Source organism: Sinocyclocheilus rhinocerous, unplaced genomic scaffold, assembly GCF_001515625.1.
Source record: "Sinocyclocheilus rhinocerous isolate Xijiao unplaced genomic scaffold, SAMN03320098_v1.1 scaffold2026, whole genome shotgun sequence".
NCBI classification, from domain to species: Eukaryota; Metazoa; Chordata; class Actinopteri; order Cypriniformes; family Cyprinidae; genus Sinocyclocheilus; species Sinocyclocheilus rhinocerous.
Window position 1 is genome coordinate 479,422 of NW_015624871.1, and position 19,292 is coordinate 498,713.

A 19,292-nucleotide genomic window follows, 5' to 3' on the forward strand; every position below is an offset into this window, starting at 1 on the left:
TAAAGAGAGCGGGTATATATTTCTTTCCACACAATATTGCAAGAACCATTTACACTTACAATCAGTTAAAATATCGCGTAGGTACAGAGGTTTTTGTCTATTTTGGTATTTATTATATATAATATGATTTATGAATGCTCAGTCAGGCAGAAGGTTTTATACAGCTTAGACAAGTGTGAACAGTGCTGTCAGAGATTATGATTTTATCACTAGTGCCATAAATGTATTTTTTATTGCGTTTGATTTATTTGTATACTGTCACATACCTCTAATGTATTGTGCCAAACTTAATATAATTACATTCACAGCCAAAATTTTGCTTTAAGATAAGCAAAGATATATTCTTGCTTTGAAAGCACATTTTTGTCCTCTATAAAGAAACTTGGCTGGTCACCAAAGCCAATCAGATGCTGATGTTACGGGCCTTTTGTTTTCAAATTGAATATAAGGGGTATATCTAGACAGCAGTATCACAAAATCCTCCTCAACAATCCTGATCACGCTCAACAGTCTTAAACAAAGGTAAGGTACTATTAATTCAACAAATACTCATTAGCACATCAGTACCTTTGCTGGTTGGGGTTGAAGGTCTAGTTCTAGATCTAGTTTCCTGTTGTAGTTGGTTACATATAAGATGTATAAAATGTATATTTCACATTTCATTTCAGACGTTATCATTCAACATGAGAGCCCTCATTTTGCTGGCATTAGTCATTGGAGTGGCCTACTGTGCTCCGGTACATCATCTACAGTATTTGACTGTCAGCTATGACAAGATAATATGTGATTCTAACATTATGTGATACTAGTTTTGACTCTCCTGTTCTTTGACCCACAGCAATTGATGTATTATGAGCTAGAGTACAAACCTGTCCTGGCTCCACAGGTTAGTTTGGTCCAAACATTAAATAAATACATATTTATTATTTAAAGTGACAGCCTCAATAAAATGATTCATAGCATATGGGAATATATCGTTCATGTATAGTAATATATATGTCATACACTGCAGTTTGTATTGTATAAGAAGTGTGTATGATGATCTACAGGCTCTTCCTGCGGCCGCTGCTGCAGCTAGACCTTCTGAAGTCGAGATTGTAAGTGTGGACTATGTGAAATAGATTAATTTGACCATCACTCAATAATATATTTCTCAGACATATAATAAATATTATATTATAATATTTTAGAAGCATATTTTTATATAAATGCAAAATGTTTCATTGAAAATTTATTTATATATATATATAGTTCAGTCATGAAACTCTAGATGGCGCATTCAGTTCCTGTGAGTTTCAATTTGTTTTTATTTTCTTTTACAGAATATTCATTATTGCCTGCTAGTTTAGCATGCAGTCAGTGCTCATTTTGTCTTATTCTCCACAGGGTCAACCTGTACGCGGCTTCATTAAGCATGAGATTCCCCAGCCCGCAGGCAAAGAAAGTGTTGAAGTTGTATGTGCTTTCTCCTTTTTTATTTGTGTACTGCTACACGCAATCTGAATCTGAATACGATGCCCCCATTTCTTCCCATACTTAGAAGGTAATTAATTTTCCTCTGTTTTCTAGTTGTACCCATTCAGCTTTCCTCAACCTGCTCCAGCTGCTCCAGCTGCTCCTGCTGTTCCTGCTGCCCCAGTACAGTCAAACTGAAAATTTGTGATATATATTATAATTTCACATATATATGTGGCTGTTTGTAAATTTTTTTTTGTATTTTTAGGCCCCTGTTCCAAAGGACGATGATGATGATCATGATGACTAAACCAGATTGGTTGGTTAAGTATAATTATAACTGATTTATCAATCATAATGCTGTAATGCCATCAGTTGAACAGTTTTTGCAATGGAAGATGCAACATTGTACAATGGTCAATCACACATAAATAAAAGAAAGATTATTGGAGTTGGTTTTACAAGAAAATGCTATTTCATTCTTTCAAAATTTCATGTTTAATTCAATGTTTTACTTGCCATTTCTGTGTAATTAATTGTGAAATTTACTAGCAGTTCATGAATGAAAATAGTTTCTACACCATTTTTTATTTTAGTGCATATTGTGCAGCTTTTAGAAACATATTTTTATTTCATTATAAAATGAAAAAAAAAAAAAAAACATAAATTACACAATAGAAACCTTTCTGGACAATAAACACATTTCTAAAGCCTTAATTTTTTTCCCCCTCTCTCATAGATGAACCTATAAGCTGACCACCAATTCCTGAACATCAAAGAAACTGCTAGTGTTTAGCAAATTGACTGCGCAAATGCTTTCCCGCATCAGAAATAATGACGATCAATCAAATGGTGCTTTCTCAGTGGCTTGATGCATGAGAGCCATAAAAATCACAGCTTTTTTGCAACCATGTTTTTAAATCTTGATTTATAATAAACTGTACAATCAATTCCCTTCCTCCTTGTGTGTGTTATTGTGTTATTATTATTGCTGAACAGTGATTATGTTGTTAATCCATACAAATACATAACAATTCCTAGATTGGCTGATAATAAACATCATCCCAAAACTGCTCTTCAAAACATGACATTGCGTTTTGTTGTTGTTGTTGTTGTTGTTGCAGTTAAACACCACTAAGTTCATACACAACAAAATAAACTCAGTTCTTATTTTGGATAGCACTGATATTTTGTACCTTTAAAATATAGCTTCAAAAACATAGGCTGGTGATATCAGCAGTTCCCTCGGCTATCATCATTATAATAATAGCTGACAGACAGGCAGACAATGTCTGACTACAGGTCATTTTCTCAATAACCATCTTTCTCTATCTGTGAGGTCATGATGAAGTCTAGCCTGAGAGGGATTGGCTAAGCGCTAAGCCAGAGACCAAATAAAAGCCTGAAGACACATGTTCCAGAGCTAGTGACTCTACCTGCAGCCAAGGTGAGAAAGCTGGTTGAACATTTTTTGTGCACTGTAAGTGGTTTTGTTTCTATGTTATCATTCAGAACTAACACTCCTTCATGGGTCTTGACAGTCTTAGGTCAAGTCTTTGTTTGTGTAAGGTTGGTGAATCCATAAACATGTGGACATCTCTCCTGTGTCTTCTTCTGGCTGGTGCAGTATCCGCAGCACCAGTAAGTACACATTAAACCTTTTCGTAGGAATGTCTTTGTAGTTATCAAGGCTTGTTTTATGTGTCTAGGTCGCCCAGATGCTGAAACTGATCCTTTTCCCCCCCCACATGTGTGTTTATCTCTCTCTCTAGCTTTCACCATTTTTCAATTATCTCCCTCATTATGGCAACCCAAAGCAGGTGGGGTTAACCACGCATGAACATTCTTGACTTTTCCGTATCCATAAACAGCATAACAGTCTTCGGATTCTTTTGCTTTGACCATAATCAACACATTGCACCCAGTTTCATGATGAAAATAGCTCTGTAATATTACACTGTTTGATGACATGCTACTCCATGACATGTGTTTATATGATTTATAGGTTTAACTGAGGTTGCTACAGAACATGCATTGAACATACTAATTATAACCAAACTAAACATGTTCTTTTTGGGCATCCACTAAAATGAACTTGAACTCCTTTCATTTGTATTTTAGGGGAATAATGGTGGCTTCCAGGGAATACCATCACAGCTACATCCTGGTCTGAATGCTCCAATCAGCATGGAAATTGTATGATCTATTTTTTTTCTATTTGTTTTTGCCTTAAATATAACAATTCAAAGTGGTACCAGGATACCCTGTAAAACAGAGTTTTTTTTTTTTTAAGTATAATTGAGATACTATTACAGTTTTTATTATTATTTTTTTAATGTATATTGGACATTTAAAATATATATGTGTATATAGACACATATATATTTTATAAGTTAATGAACACATATATATTTTATAAGTTAATGAAACAATATGTGTATATAGTTTCATTAACTTTTATTTCAGTGTTAATTTATTTAGGCTATTTTAGTGCATGAGAAATTATGAACTAAATGAAAATAAGAAATGTTGCCTTGGCAACTAGCTGAAATAAAATAATTTTTAAATATTTCATTTCAAGTAACACAAATAGTTTCATGGTTTTAGTTCATGGTACCACATATTTAAGATTACCTGAAAAAAGTATAGTGTGTGTATTGCTTTTATTAGGTTAGTGTACCTGATCTAACCCATAAAAATACTTTTACTAGGTTAGTGTAACCTAATGTATTCAGGTTTATTGAGTCATGTTAAATAATCATTTATTAAAGTTAATTAAATTAATATATTTATTTACATTTTTTAAGATGGTACCACATGACGCACATTTTAGATTACCTGAATAAACAACAACAACCACAAATTATAGTGTATGTGCTGTATAACATCCTAAATGTATTATTATTGTTAATATTTATTTATATCTTTATCAAATAGATTTTTCCTCCGCGATTCCCTGCTAGTCCAGTAGGGGGAGCAGCGGGCACATCGGTGAGTCAGTAAAGTTTTATTCTCTGCAAGCTTGTCTTTCCAAACACTTATCATCTACGCAGCTTCTTTGTTTGGTGCCTTTGTGATAAACTCAGCTCAGTCAGATAAATCAATATATACCACGTGTGTATACCAAAAGAATAGAACATGATTACTACTATTATTCACGTTGTGGCATGACTCTCTCTGTGTGTTCTTTCAGTCATTCCCTACACAAGGGTTCATCAAGTACTCTCTCCCTAAAGCTCCCGGCAGAAAAAGCGTGGAAATCGTGAGTGAACAGACAGAAAGGCTAATTCAGCAAAGACTAGAGATGTTAAACTACACTCTGTATAAAGTCACTTAAGCACAGTGTTGCTTTAGCCTCTGCGGTTACACTTTATTTCGATAGTCCACTTTAGACATTCTACTAACTATAAGTAACTTTGTAACTACATGTCAACTACATGTCAACTAATTCTCATTAATCTGCATCTACATGTCTACTAACTCTCAGAGTAGACAGGGTAGGTTTAGGGTTAGTAGAATGTTGACAAAGAAAGTGTTAGAAGATATTAAGCAGACAGTCTACTAATACTCTACTAACTGCTAGTTGACATGTAGTTGCAAAGTTACTTACTGTTAATAGAATGTCTAAAGTGGACTATCGAAATAAAGTGTTACCGCCTCTGCTAATGTTTCATTAAATTACAGACATAATTGTCTGATGCAATGAAATAAATGGTGATTTTGTTTTTCTTTCTCCTTAAGTTTTACCCCTATGACTTCAGTCAGCGCCAGGTAACGATTGTTTTCTCATTACATATAGGCTAGCTAATCCTTACAAATATTGATTTTCTTTTTCTTTTTCTGGGAGTACACTGAAAACTATTTGGTGTAGATTTGCTTTGAAACGGCAAATGTAAAAAAAAAAAAAAAAGCATATCGTAACCCTTTGAATTAAACGTTAAAGCAAAAAAGTTAAAAGTAGCTAAAGTAAAAAGACTTCAAGTATTTTCTTGTAAAACATACTCTTGTTTCATTTACAATTTAGAAAATCATTCTTTATTTTACAGTGATGTTTTTTTTTTCAGGACCAACCCAATGTTCCCCTGATACCTCAAATTCCAAATGTAAATTCTTGAAATTGCTTCAACATTCTGACATTATTATAAAAAAAAAAACATGTTTTGGAATGTTTGTTTGAATGTGATATTTATATGTTTGTGAATATATAGATCTTCCCCTTCGATTTTATGCCACAGACAGTTCCTCAACAGCCACCTGTGGTGAGACAATTATGATCTGAACCTGTTTGGTTTCATAATCACTTGCACTCTTATTGGTATTTGCTGAAAGACTTAAAAATCGGTGAGCTTTTATTGAATTTTTTACACAGAACCCACCATTCCAGGATGGTCCTCCACAAGCCCAAGAGCCTCAGCAGCAAACCCAGCTGGAGCAGCAGGCTCAGACAGGACAGGTGTGTGTGTGTGTGTGTGTGTGTGTGTTTGAATGAATATGTGTGAGAAGCTAAAAACACAACCCTCAGTAAAGCTCTGATTTGACAACATAATTGCTCCTTCAGTGCTGCGTTTAGCCAGTATGTGTTTCACCAAAATGAAAACTTGTATGTCATCAGCAGTTTTGCAGAAACAGCCGATTATGCGGGCCACACACTTGTTAATTATCTACACTTTCTTTCAGGTGTCTAACAAGCCATGAAGATCGGTAAGATACTGCTTAGGTGTATCTGAATTGGATTCATTCATCCTAATTTTGAATTGCAACACAATAATTTTAATATTAATATAGTTTTAATGCAACACTGTATGAAATCACTCTTTCATTCATGTTTGACATATAATTTCTTATGCGTGCAGGCACATCTTTGAAGCTGAGTGGGAAAAAGATGTCAAACAACAGTGTGTTTGTCTAATGCTATTTAGAATTAGTACTTTTTCTGGAATAATAATTTAAAATGAGTTGATTTTTTAACATGAAGAAGATGATTTACCCATATGTATAACAACATTTTTTCAAGTTCTGTATGTGCATGTTATACAGTTTGAATTGTGCTGTTTTGGCCTTATTCTAATGTGAGAAAATTATACCTTAACTGAATATCAAACAAATGTCAATTCTGAATATTTTATCATGTAGGCCTTTTGTGAGTATAGTGTTTCAGTAATAAAGTCAATTAAACAAACTTTTTTTTTTATCTGCACTTTTTATCCTATTGCCAGCTGTTACAAAACAGGAGATGAAATTTGTACTGCATACTAATTAATTAAAATAATATATTTTTTTCAACGTTACAAAGGATCCCCTCCCCCAAGGATAAAGCAAAATATTTTGCATCTACACCTTGAACATTCTGCAGTACAATAAACATGATACAGCATGATCAGAATCATTAAATTCATGCTCGTTAAAACTTTAGTAGAGCAAAGACTTTGTTAGGCCATGTTCAACCTCGAGGAAGCTTGAAGATGTGTGAATATCAAATTAGAGAATTATTTAATTTGCTCATAAAAACAAAACTGAGAGAGCTTAAAGGGTAAACTATGAAAAGTTTTGCAGTTTCTACATGGAATGCCAGTTCATCGGGAATTCTAATGGTCTCTTTACATGACTGCAGAAATAAAGACACACTCATAAAGTAATAGACCTATACAGTACGTTAGCAATTAATCCATTCCGTTATATTAGCTCTGAGATACAGTATGTTGGTGCGTTGTGCAACAACATTTAATGAGATTTTGAGACATCTGGTCATTATCATAACAGGGTTTAATTACCTCTGCAATTCTAATTCAGTTCTAATCACACACACACAAACACACACACACACACACACACACACACACACACATTCTATGATATTTGCTCATTCTCAGCTCTACAAGTATTTCTTGTAGTCTAAAAGATGCCATGTCTGTTTATCTATTGTCTGAATATGGCAGCAATATCATATGAGTTTAGATACAATTATTTTGTTGCTTTAAATATCTATGTCTATCAGATTAAACACATAACACCCATACATTTAGTTTTGTCAGTGATGTTAATATTTTTGCCTTAAATTTTTAGTTTACAGGTTTTTTTTCTATGGAGTAAAGGGTTTTATTTTGTGATAATAACTACATTATCATGATTATTATAAGACTATTAAATAAGTAAATGGACATGAAATATTGAATCGTGGGAAGTAATGAATTCTAAAGTATTTATTATAAAAAAAAACATTTTACCATCGAATACTGTGATTGGTAAGATATTTCTGATAAAACAATTTCATTAATTAAAAAAAATGAATAAAAAAAAGACTGACCTTAACATTTGTGAATCAATAACAGGTTAAAAAATGTAAAACTAGAGTTGAAGGTTCAAGAGCTGAAAAGATGTGTCTTAAAACATATAAATCTAGTCTTTTGAACAACCAGAAAGATGAAACTTGACCCTGAGGAAACATCTTCAAATGTATATTGTCTAGAAGAATGACTGAAGGGGAGCCAGAGTATATGTCCTCTCTTGCCTGAATCTTTTGAGCGCAGCAAGTGGATATCTATAAACCTTTTATGTTCACATTCTTTATCAGATGGAAGACATCCTGGATGTGGATTCCCTAAAGCATAAGGCATATCAACCCTCCGATGCTCCAAACCATAGAGTGAGGGGGAAAAAACCCCCCGCAGACGACAACAACACTAAAGAAGCTGTCAGTGTGGTCACAACAATGAGGAGCCAAAAGATTTACACCTACTGTATCTCCAAATGAATCAGCAAGAAATGGTGGATTAAGTCTGTAATTAAGAGTTCAGAAAAATGTGTAATATAAGCTTCATTGTGAAGATCTGTTTTAATTAGATCAATCATTTTAGCAGGCGCCCAGAAGTCTCACTCTCATGTGAAAAGGGGCCCCTTGAAATTCATATATATATCCAAACTTCACCATCAAACACCACAGACAGACAACCCTCCTGTCTGGAGGATTGGGTAGATAATTTCATTTTTCTTCTGTCTTTTTGAAGAACTGTGCACCAAGCAGAATTTTTTTTTACAGTGTATAATTATGCATAATGGGTCATTAACAGTTGTAATTCCAACCTTGTTTTAAGAATATGGGCAAAAAATAGATTTCCCTCTTTGCTGAGAGATGATTGGCTTGTTTCAGGATCTGCTAAGTATATATAGCAGCTTTGTTCAGTAGTTATACATTCAACTTTAAACTCCAAGAAGCCAGCCAGTTGTCCTTGTGATTTCCGAAAAGAGGTAAGCTCTTACCATTTCTAGAGAGTTTTAACTCATGTATATGTTAAACTCTAAAAAATAGAACATTGAATACTGCAACAATGCTATCAAAGAATCATTTTGGGTTCTCCAAAAAAAAAAAAAAAAAAAAACTTTGAGAGAACAGTTCTTAAAAGAACAATTTTTCCTTAATGTAAAGAACATTTTAATATTCCAAAGAACCTTTTTCTACTATAAAGAACTTTTTTTGTGGAATGGAAAGGTTCCATTGACGTTAAAGGTTCTTCATGGAACCATCAATGCAAATAAAAAACCTTATTTTTAAGAATGTACTGACAGTATTTAATGTTTCTACAGTAACAAGTTTTGTTTGTTTTTCTTTTTGGATCATAAGAGCAAATATGAAAGCTGTGGCATTCTTGATGTGTTTGCTGGGCTCCTCACTAGCTGCCCCTGTAAGTCCTTGTTTCTCAGTTCAAGACAACATAGTCTAAAGTTTCACACATTTTTGACATCTTCTTACTTTGCACATTTTAGGCCCCTGACAGTGGCAGCAATGAGGTAAGACCTCTGTGAGTCGATGGCAATGGATGTTAATGTATGCATGACTTAATGTTTTGCATAATGCTTGTTGTGTTTTCTCTCTTGCAGCAGGCAATTATTAGTCATGCTAACACAGCACTGCAGTTGATGGAACTCTACAGAATGTTTGGACATCTGCGGCAACAGGTCAGTTCAATGGCGCTAAAGCTAAAAACATACAGCAGAAGCATTTAATGATAATAACATAATGTAATTGTTATGTTTTTGCAGGGTTTTGGTGCTGTTCCTACTGGTGCTCAACTGCCTGTATGTTAAAAATGTAACCACTTCAAGTCATTTGAAGACTTTACTGTGTGAACTTGTCTCAGTAACCTGTTTCATTTTGTGTTCCTCACAGGCAGCACCTGCAGCACCTGCACCTGTTGATGTAAACCCCTCTCATTCAAAATCAAAATCATATATCATATAACATTTTTGTGTTTTTGAGGATAAACAATAGCCTTTTGAAAATATTTCTCTTATTACAGGCCCAGCCTCAGGTTTCACCTCAAGCACCACAGCAGGTTAGCAACATGCTTTTGCCATTCTGGGTCAATGTCAGTTATGGCATGTTATACCATGTTATACCAGGTTGTACCACAGCAGGTTAGCAACATGCTGTCAATATTTTGAGTAATGATTTCTCTTTAGCATCTGTTTATGATGTGAAGTAGCATTTAGGGTACAACATACATACATTATACATTATACACTGATGTTTAGTTTGGTTTATTGAGTAGTAGCCAATGGCACTGTAGCTTTTAGAGTCGCTTTTTGCAAAAACTACAGTGTGGCAATACACTCTTTAAAATAAAGGTTCTGTATTGGGGTCAATGATTCCATGAAGAAACGTTAACGTCCATGGAACCTTTCCATTCTACAAAAGGTTGTTTGTAGTGGAACAAATTTCTTCAGACTTTTAATTTTTTTTGAATGACACTAAGAAAAAGCAGTTCTTTTAAGATCCATTCACTGAAAGGTTCTCTGGAGAAGCCAAAATTGTTCTTATTTGCATCGCTACAAACCCCCCTTTTGGAATCCTTATTGTTAAGAGTGTATTTGAGATCGGTAATACTGTAAGTACAGTATGTTGCGTTGACACTGATCTTTGAACATTTCTTTCAGGGCATTTTTTTCAACCCCGCTCTTTTCGCACCCACAGGAGATGGGTCAGATGAGGAAGGAGCAGTAGGTTATTTAATCTTGTCAAAATTGTTTCTCACATTTTCAAACATTATGTACTTTATGAGTTCCGTCCCACTTTTCTATCTACCCTAGCCGCAGTTTCGTGGGTTTTATCCTCCCTACGGCTACCAGCCTGCCCAGCCGGCTGCTCCTTTGAACTCAGATGAGGCCGAAGGGGCAGAAGAAGCAGAGGGTGCAGAAGCAGCAGAAGGAGCCGAGACTGGAGCCCAACCTGAGCCTGCTGGAACTGCTGCAATTGCTACTGCCGCAAACGAGATCCCACCCGTTGATGTTGCCGTAGATGTTGCTGTTGAACCTGCTACCGAATTCTTTGCTTCTGCTGTTCCATTCCTCATCCCTGAGGTACCGGCAGTTGCTGTGGAAATCGACACTACTTTGGTGGGACCTGATGCCACTGCTGGTGCAGACCAGGTGTTGGTGGCTGATGCTCCTGATGCTGCTCTGCCTGTGCAGTGAGAGAGATGATCACAAGCCCCTCCCCCTAGATCCTAACCAATCAGTCACATCGATGACATTAAGACCACACCTCAATGGTCTGAACATTATAGCACAGGGACTTGGCTAGACTGAGGGGGTGTCTAACTGGCTTGCTTCAACAAATTGTGGCACATTCTTGTTGTGTTGTGTGTGAAAATGTTTCCTGGTAGATGACAATTTTTTTATCACCCTCATTGTAAGAATTGAGCCTATACTGCTGCAGACAGAGTTACTTGTTATATGTCTTCTCTCTCAGCTTCTTAAAATAAAATGTCTTTTGTCTTACTGCAGTCAAAGGCCTCTTTAATCAACTGAAATGTAACTTTGTAACACTTTGGAAATAATAAAAATGGACAAAACATAGTTAACCACTCTGAAAAAAAAATTACAAAATATTATTTTGGGTAAAGAAACCTATCACATTGCACAAAATACATAAAATAGTAGTAGTAATATAAAGGCCTCTGCATTAAAAGGTCTCTTTAATCATTAGAAATGTAACTATGTAACACAAGGACAAAATAAAACAATTATATATATATCTACGTTTATATGTAACAAATGGCTCAATACAAAATACATATTTACATATACAAATATACAATATAATATAATATAATATAATATATATGAAACTATGTAATATATATATATATATATATATATATATATATATACTCTCTCTATATATATAAAATGTATACTATTACATATATACTGAATTGACCATAAAAAAAATTACTACATGCAGTATATGTATATGAAAATGTAAAAACAAATAAAAACTATGTATATCCAACAAAACAGGCCATATATTTCTCTAGTAGGCTTTTAATAAAGTTGTGAGTGGCTGTGAAAGTAAGGCTAACAGGCTTGTTTTAATAGGATAAAGCAGATCTGTGCAAGAGTGCTGACTGGGCAGGTGTAGCTACATGAGGTAAATCTCTCACTCTGTGGCTCAGAGTCTAGCAAGCACATGTACATAAATTACACCAGTATAATGTAGAGACAGCAAAAGTACAATGAAATTACAGTTAAATAAATACCACAAACAAATGTGATCATTCCCATATGCCTTGAGGCACTCTGGTGAAATCATTTAAACATGAACATAAAATTTGTTCTGAATATGGAACAATTATAAAAAAAACAGGTTGCTAAAATTCTTAGTGCAAAGGTATAAATGATGGGCCCCACCAATAATTTGAGCTTTTGTTGGAAGGAGTATAAATTATATACCATTCAAGAAGGCAGGGAGGAGGCTTTGTCTTTGTCACTCTAGTCTCTCATTAATCTCCAAATCCTTCTCAGGGTCACGCAGGTCTGAGATATCATTACAGAGTGCAACAGAACAAATGAACCACAAGCGAACTCCTCGCTTGAAAACACTAGTTGTAATTTGACTGTATCTTTCATTTCATCAGACAGAAGGTCTGTAATTCTAAGGGGCTCTGTGAATCTTCTGATCAAGAGAGAATGGGACAGGATTTAGGTTAATGGAAAACAGTTGGTGAGTCTGATCTGAATTTGTGGCAATTTTCTTCCTCTTAGAGTAACATTTTGTCCATTTTAGATTTTTTTTCATGACTTTTAACAAATGGGAACACATGTAAATTATAAATCACTGCTTCAGTCTGTTGCTTTAGGGGAAAAGGAATCATGACTGTTGTACCTGCATCAGGGGGTATTGCAGTCCCACCACAAATGTCTCCGATAATGGAGGAGGACACAGAGGAGGACAGTGAAGACCCAATTCCAGCTCCAAGTGCAGAACGTATATTTAACATCAACAACAGCAACAACAACGAAGAGTAAAAATAATATAATATAATATAATATAATATAATATAATATAATATAATATGAATGTGTATTAGTGGTAATGGTGTATTTTGCTCTCTGTAGGGAGGACAAGAAGAAAAAGAAAAAGGAGAAAAAAGAAAAGAAGGAAAAGAAAGAGTAAGTAGCATACCAAGTATTTCTTATTTAAAATAGTTTGGTTATGAATAATGTTTAAATATTTTGCCGTGTTATGTGTTATCCTACAGAAAAAAAGAAAAGAAAGAGAAGAAAGCAAAAAAAGAGAAGAAGCAAAAGGATGAAAAAGAAAAAGAAAATGAGAACGAAAAGGAAAAGGAAAAGGAAAAGGAAAAGGAAAAAGAAAAGGAAAAGGAAAAGGAGAAAGAAAAAGAAAAGGAAAAGGAAAAAGAAAAAAAGGAGGGGTTGGTATCAGACTTTTTATCAGTCATTTCTAATCTGTGATTTTACTAAGTTCAAAGTAATCATCATTGATTATTTCTCATTTCTCAACTTCATTTTCTCAAGCCCTAAGGAGGTATTTGTGATTAACCCAGCGGGACTCCTATACTATCAATGGCTGCTTATAATCACAATTCCTGTCATGTACAATTGGACAGCTATAATTGCAAGGTAATAACTGAATGCTCATGTTTTAATAAGATGAGGTTACCAGGAGATGAGAGAAGGATACAAATAGAAGATGTCTCCTTTTTATTAACCTCTGAAGTGTGCTCCCTTACGTCTCCCTTAGTCTCTTACATTCATATTCTCTATTAAATATGATGAAGGTAATACATTCAGCACCATCCCACATGATATGCACATTTTGGTAGCTTGATAAATGGGTGTAATACTTTTGAGAATTTTTATACTGTGTCTCTTTGCATAGAGCCTGCTTTGAGGAGCTGCAACATGACTATCTCCTGATATGGTTCCTCCTGGACTACACCTCCGACCTGCTTTATTTGGCTGACATGGCCTTCAGAGCACGAACAAGTTAGTCTAACATCAGATAACTCTTTAATGAAGCAACAAAGTTTAGTGACGATTTGGGTCATGTTTTCATGCCACCTTTCTTTAACAGGTTACCTGGAACAGGGCTTACTTGTCAAAGACGAAAAGCTCCTTCTTCAGCGGTACAAAGACAGTCTTCAGTTCCGCATTGATGTCATCTCTATGCTACCCACGGACATCTTTTACTTCGTTTTAGGGTTAGACTACCCAGAGATCCGCATAAACAAGTTGCTCCGCCTGAACCGCATGTTTGAGTTCTTCACAATCTCAGAAACCATGACCAACTACCCCAACATCTTCCGAATCTGCACTTTGATCATGTACATCATCATCATCATCCACTGGAACGCATGCCTCTACTTCTCCTTCTCCAAGGCCATTGGTTTCGGATCAGATGCATGGGTGTATCCCGCTGTCACTGAACCCGAGTTCGGAGAGCTGATGCGAAAATATTCCTTCAGCCTCTACTGGTCCACTCTTACCCTCACCACCATCGGAGAGATGCCGTCTCCGGAGCTAGACTCTGAATTCTTCTTTCATGTGGTTGACTTCCTGGTGGGTGTCTTGATCTTTGCCACCATTGTGGGTAACATTGCTACAATGATCTCAAATATGAATGCGGCCCAGGCTCAGTTCCAAGCCAGGATTGACAACATCAAGCAGTACATGCATGCGCGGCATGTCAGCAAAGATCTTGAGATACGTGTCATCAAGTGGTTTGACTACCTGTGGACTAACAAGAAAGCACAAGATGAAAGAGAGGTGCTGAGGTACTTGCCAGACAAATTACGGGCGGAGATAGGCATGAATGTGCACTTAGATACGCTCATGAAGGTGCGGATCTTTGCCGACTGTGAAGCAGGGCTACTGATCGAGTTGGTGTTGAAGCTTCGCCCTCAGGTCTTCAGTCCCGGTGACTACATCTGTCGCAAGGGCGATATTGGACGGGAGATGTACATCATAAAGGACGGCAAACTTGCTGTGGTGGCTGACGATGGTGTAACTCAATTTGTCGTCCTTAGCGATGGGAGCTACTTTGGAGAAATCAGCATTCTAAACATTAAGGGCAGCAAAGCTGGAAACCGTAGAACGGCCAACATTCGAAGCATAGGATACTCAGACCTATTCTGTCTGTCCAAAGATGATCTGATGGAGGCTTTGACGGAATATCCCGATGCCAAGGCTATGCTTGAGGATAAAGGGAGGCAGATTCTGCTGAAGGATGGTCTGTTGGAGCTGGACCCTGCGAAACTGAAGCCAGACGAGAGGGACTTGGAGGACCGTGTAAACCGAATATACAACACACTGCAGCTCATGCAGACCAAGCTGAAGAAGCTGCTATCGGATCAGGAGGAGACGCGAAAGGATATCAAACGGCGGATTGCTCAGATAGAGCACATTGCTGGAGAGGTGGTGGAGGATGAAGATGAAGAGGAGGAGAAGGAAAAGACGGAAGAAACAGAAGAGCCAGAGAAACAGGAAGGGACAGAGAAAGAGAAGTTAGAAGAAGACAAGGAAAAGACGGAAGAAAAAGAGGAGGAAAAGATGGAGAAAGTGACCGAAGAGGAAAAGAAAGACGTTGAGACAGGATAAGACCCCACGAGACTGTTTCATAATAAAACAGAGAATAACTCTGGATAAAAATCTAAACACTACAGTCAAATTAAAAACAAACTTATTCTTAACTCTTGTTCTTAGTAACACTATTTTGTTTAGCCAATTTGAATTTGTTCATTCACTACATGTTTTGTGCAGCCAATAAATTATTGTCAAGGCAACTACAGATTTCTTGTCCAGCAAATTATCAATTAACAACACCAGTTTAATTTGTATTTCTTTCTAACATATATTTCTGTTATTTTTACATAAAGTAAACAGAAGTAAAACAAAAAAAAAATAGATCTTCTTGCAAATTCAAGACAATACTTACAAAGATGGATGCTTAACATCACCACACAAGTAGGTAACAGTGACAACAAAAATAACAGAAGCTTAAATAAGTTGTGCTAAGAGAAAAAAACAATATGCCAATAACACTATCTGCATAATTTATTCATGTGGCAGTGCATACTGGGATCTTTCAGCCAAACCATTCATTTGTTTTTCAGGCAACTAAGTTAGAACAATGTATTGTTTTGTTGTTTTATATAGATCTAAAGTAATTCAAAAGAAATTTAGTTCCTTTTTGGTTTTATAAAATTGTTTCTCTGTAATAAAAAATAATAAGGATGCAAATTTTCACACTATATTTACCAATCAACATCCTGACTGACGGAAACAATTAAATGATCACATAATGTTTATACAGACAGACTTGTGAGGTTTTATCAAGTAGTGTGCTTGATGGGCACAAGGGGGCAGCAGAGGACCAAATATTAATGACCCTTTCTTGTTCAAAACCTGAAAATGACACTATAGACACAATATGAAGTCATGTTATGCCTTTATGGAATCACCAGTTTTGAAGATATATATATATATATATTTTATTGATAGATAAACTAAAATAAAATGTGCTTGAATGGGGTAAATTAAAAAAAACCCACAGCACATTTGCTTATTTATGCTTATAATGTAGCATGAGACTAATATTTATTAAAATGTTCACAAACAAATATAATCTACTAAGAAAATGTTTTTGAGACATTTTATACTACTGACAAATTAGAAAAATCACTAAATAAAAGAGTCACCTGCCTATTGAGATCTCTTTAGGAGACCCAAATAAGCTAAATAATTGTCAGATTCACTCAAATGAATCATTATGAGTTTTGGATAGTTATATTTAAATATGAATTGTGTTATTTCTTCACTACAAGCATCATTAAAAGCAAACGCAAAAATGACTGTTTTCATACAGGTTGCTCATTCAAGCATTCGTTCAAAGGGAAGTTGCAAATAATAATATTATTAACATATTTATTATTTTAATAATAATCCTCTTCAAAATCTCTTAGTAAAGAATCTTAAAATTAGTAATACATTCTTAATAAAGCATGACGCACTAGTAGAAATGGAGTTTATTTAAAACGACAAGGTCAAACGAAAGTGTTGTGACGTGAAGGGGAAGGGAATGTGCGTGCGTCAGGTATTTCGTCAAAAAAGACTTCCTGCATAGGATGCAGCTGATTAGATCCTCTGGATGCATCATTTCTCCTCATTCATGGCCTCCACGTGGTGCATTTAAGTGATGCATCCAAGAATCAACTGAGTATCGAGAAGCAGCTTGGGTAGTATGCTATTTGTCACTTTAATCTGAGACAGAAAAAGGTACATGCATCTAAAAATACATTAATCACTTTGAACCTTAACTGGATTCTCAGAACATTCTCAGACAATTTTAGTGCATTAAAATCGGCATTTTCAGTAAAAGGGCATGTATGCATTTAAGCAGTTTTGTAAAAATGCTAAACTTTTTGACATTAAACAAAATGTCAAATGTCTCAGGTATAGCTGTAGGAACTTTGCCTTTGCTTTTCCCCCCCCCATGCCAGTTTTGGTACAGAACTATTTTTATCCTTGTGTTTTTATCCATGTCTGTGGCATCCTTCAATTTTCATTACTGATAATGCAATTGCAATTCTACAGGTATGCACCAGTCAGTTTTCAATTTTGTAAAATTTGAGGTACTCAAAAATTATTGGAGACATATTTGTACCAATATTTCATTTCCAAGAAGCCTTCGATTCAGTCAGGGCTGATTAGGGGTCCTGTGGCTAGCGGATACCAGCTCATATGTGACCCTGGACCACAAAACCAGTCATAAGGGTCAATTTTTTTAAGTTGAGATTTATACAGCATCTGAAAGATGAATAAATAAGCTTTCCATTGATGTATGGTTTGTTAGAATAGGAGATCGCAATGTGTATGTCTCAATATTATCTCTTCTTTCATTTTGAACATTCCCACCTGTTCTCTCCACCGCCATTTGCTGTCACATGTGGACACTTATTGTATTTGCTCAGAGAGGTGATGAGAAAAGGGAAGTAAGCTGAAAAAAAAGGAAATGAAAGAACAGTGGAAGTATGTCTCCCATGGGAAAGTAAGATAAAAAAGGAAGCTATTGCCTGTGATGTCAGCCATGCAAAGTGTCCTCCAACGTTTCGTCTCTTGAGCAGCAGGAGCGACACGTTTAATTAATTAGACTGCGTCTGTCACTTTTAGAAGCAAATCAAAAAGGACCATATGACTTTCCTTTAAGGAGAAATTACTTACTGAATTAACTTGTTTACACAAGTGATGGGAATATGAACATGCTGGTACAACTTTTTGTTATTTAAATGAAAGCTAAATTGGAACATGCATGAATGAATTTATGATTTACGGAAAGGAGAGAGAGCGAGAGAAAGAAAGTGAGATTTTTTTAGGAAGTCACGGTGCAGCCAGGATCATTGAGGCAGAGCGATCTGATCGTTTGGTTTGTACATTTAGTCACACCTACACTATTGAGGGTCCTTTTACCTCATATCCCACATGAACTAGTGGTCAGCCAAGCAATTTTAATGTCCCATTTAGCCTCTCATCGCGGGGACACTCAGAAGCCCACCGCATCAGTGAGAGCACAGACATCTTTTTCTAAAAAGCTGATTGGAAGACTATTTAACTTGCTGTGCGAAATTTCTTATATGATATGAGCAGTAAATGGAAGTCACTCAGGCTGCTCACACCAGGGTGTTTTGGAGTCTGGTGAAAGAAAGAAACACCACAGCATGTAGGCACCTGCATTTTGGTCTTACAAGCTGGTTCTTCCTGGTACTTCCTGCTGTTTCCTATTCGTTTCTCAGAATGCTTCAGCACTTACCTGTCCCTTTCTATTAGTGTGTGTTGCTGTGTGCTATTGTTTCTTCTAAACAATTTACTTCACGATAATAGCATTTGCTGTTGACCGGAGCAGTTCTAGCAGGCAAGAAAGGTGACCTATTGGGAAAATGACATCCTGTGACAGTAGCACTCAGGGCCAGTCTGTGGGTTTCTGGAGAACTGGGTGAGGTCATTAAAACAGGCCCGCCAGTATAAAAAATGTAAAAGCATATATAGAACCACTGCAACCTGATGAGTGGTCTCTTTTCTGTTTAAGAGAATGCTCAAATAATAATCACACTGTATATACTCGGTACATAAATTACTGTATATACTGAAAAAATATGGAATAGGATTTACTGAAAAAATACTACTAAATTTACTCCAATGTACGCCAGTGTACTTCATTAATCTTTGTTTAATTTACAACTTAAAAATCATTTTTACATTGTTTATATTGTTTATTTAGAACAATAATAATGGGGGCAGAACTATAATAAAACGATTATTTCTATATGTTACAACAGATTTTGAAGTGTTCTGTCATTAAAAATGTTACAGTAATGTGGAGAAAAAAAAAGAAATTATGTAAATAAACCACATAAATTAAACTGGGCCTATATGCACAAACACAACAATTTTGAAAAAATAAGAAATATGAAATAATATATATATACTATATAATATCTGTAATATCTCATATAAATATTTCATATACATATATATGATATATA

General features: G+C 35.5%; 3 protein-coding genes across 3 annotated transcripts; all 3 read left to right on the top strand.

Annotated features, from left to right (window-relative positions):
- The first annotated feature begins 472 nt into the window (after positions 1 to 472).
- Positions 473 to 2,407, top strand: scpp7 (secretory calcium-binding phosphoprotein 7). The gene is made up of 8 exons (XM_016561192.1): positions 473 to 522; positions 669 to 737; positions 839 to 886; positions 1,050 to 1,097; positions 1,387 to 1,455; positions 1,570 to 1,638; positions 1,724 to 1,774; positions 2,195 to 2,407. The coding sequence occupies exons 2-7, from the start codon at positions 684 to 686 to the stop codon at positions 1,763 to 1,765; spliced, it is 330 nt and encodes a 109-aa protein (XP_016416678.1). The 5' UTR covers positions 473 to 522; positions 669 to 683; the 3' UTR covers positions 1,766 to 1,774; positions 2,195 to 2,407.
- A 6,673-nt stretch (positions 2,408 to 9,080) lies between these two features.
- On the top strand, positions 9,081 to 11,015 carry LOC107746966 (uncharacterized). Its single transcript, XM_016561334.1, has 8 exons — positions 9,081 to 9,134; positions 9,217 to 9,240; positions 9,331 to 9,408; positions 9,493 to 9,528; positions 9,620 to 9,649; positions 9,750 to 9,785; positions 10,387 to 10,449; positions 10,540 to 11,015. Exons 1-8 carry the CDS (start codon positions 9,081 to 9,083, stop codon positions 10,921 to 10,923), a joined length of 705 nt encoding a protein of 234 aa, XP_016416820.1. The 3' UTR covers positions 10,924 to 11,015.
- Positions 11,016 to 12,256: 1,241 nt separating this feature from the next.
- cnga1a (cyclic nucleotide gated channel subunit alpha 1a) lies at positions 12,257 to 15,531 on the top strand. Its single transcript, XM_016561064.1, has 7 exons — positions 12,257 to 12,454; positions 12,578 to 12,755; positions 12,850 to 12,903; positions 12,993 to 13,166; positions 13,270 to 13,374; positions 13,634 to 13,740; positions 13,829 to 15,531. The coding sequence occupies exons 2-7, from the start codon at positions 12,604 to 12,606 to the stop codon at positions 15,349 to 15,351; spliced, it is 2,115 nt and encodes a 704-aa protein (XP_016416550.1). The 5' UTR covers positions 12,257 to 12,454; positions 12,578 to 12,603; the 3' UTR covers positions 15,352 to 15,531.
- Positions 15,532 to 19,292: the final 3,761 nt, after the last annotated feature.

Excerpts from the sequence above, each read along its gene's own strand:
- scpp7 (XM_016561192.1), top strand. The coding sequence starts at position 684 with ATGAGAGCCCTCATTTTGCTGGCATTAGTCATTGGAGTGGCCTACTGT. Across the intron at positions 738-838 it reads GAGTGGCCTACTGTGCTCCG|CAATTGATGTATTATGAGCT; the intron begins GTACATCATCTA and ends TTTGACCCACAG. Across the intron at positions 1,098-1,386 it reads GACCTTCTGAAGTCGAGATT|GGTCAACCTGTACGCGGCTT; the intron begins GTAAGTGTGGAC and ends TATTCTCCACAG.
- LOC107746966 (XM_016561334.1), top strand. The coding sequence starts at position 9,081 with ATGAAAGCTGTGGCATTCTTGATGTGTTTGCTGGGCTCCTCACTAGCT. Across the intron at positions 9,135-9,216 it reads GCTCCTCACTAGCTGCCCCT|GCCCCTGACAGTGGCAGCAA; the intron begins GTAAGTCCTTGT and ends TGCACATTTTAG. Across the intron at positions 9,241-9,330 it reads CTGACAGTGGCAGCAATGAG|CAGGCAATTATTAGTCATGC; the intron begins GTAAGACCTCTG and ends TCTCTCTTGCAG.
- cnga1a (XM_016561064.1), top strand. The coding sequence starts at position 12,604 with ATGACTGTTGTACCTGCATCAGGGGGTATTGCAGTCCCACCACAAATG. Across the intron at positions 13,167-13,269 it reads GAAAAAGAAAAAAAGGAGGG|CCCTAAGGAGGTATTTGTGA; the intron begins GTTGGTATCAGA and ends CATTTTCTCAAG. Across the intron at positions 13,375-13,633 it reads TGGACAGCTATAATTGCAAG|AGCCTGCTTTGAGGAGCTGC; the intron begins GTAATAACTGAA and ends CTCTTTGCATAG.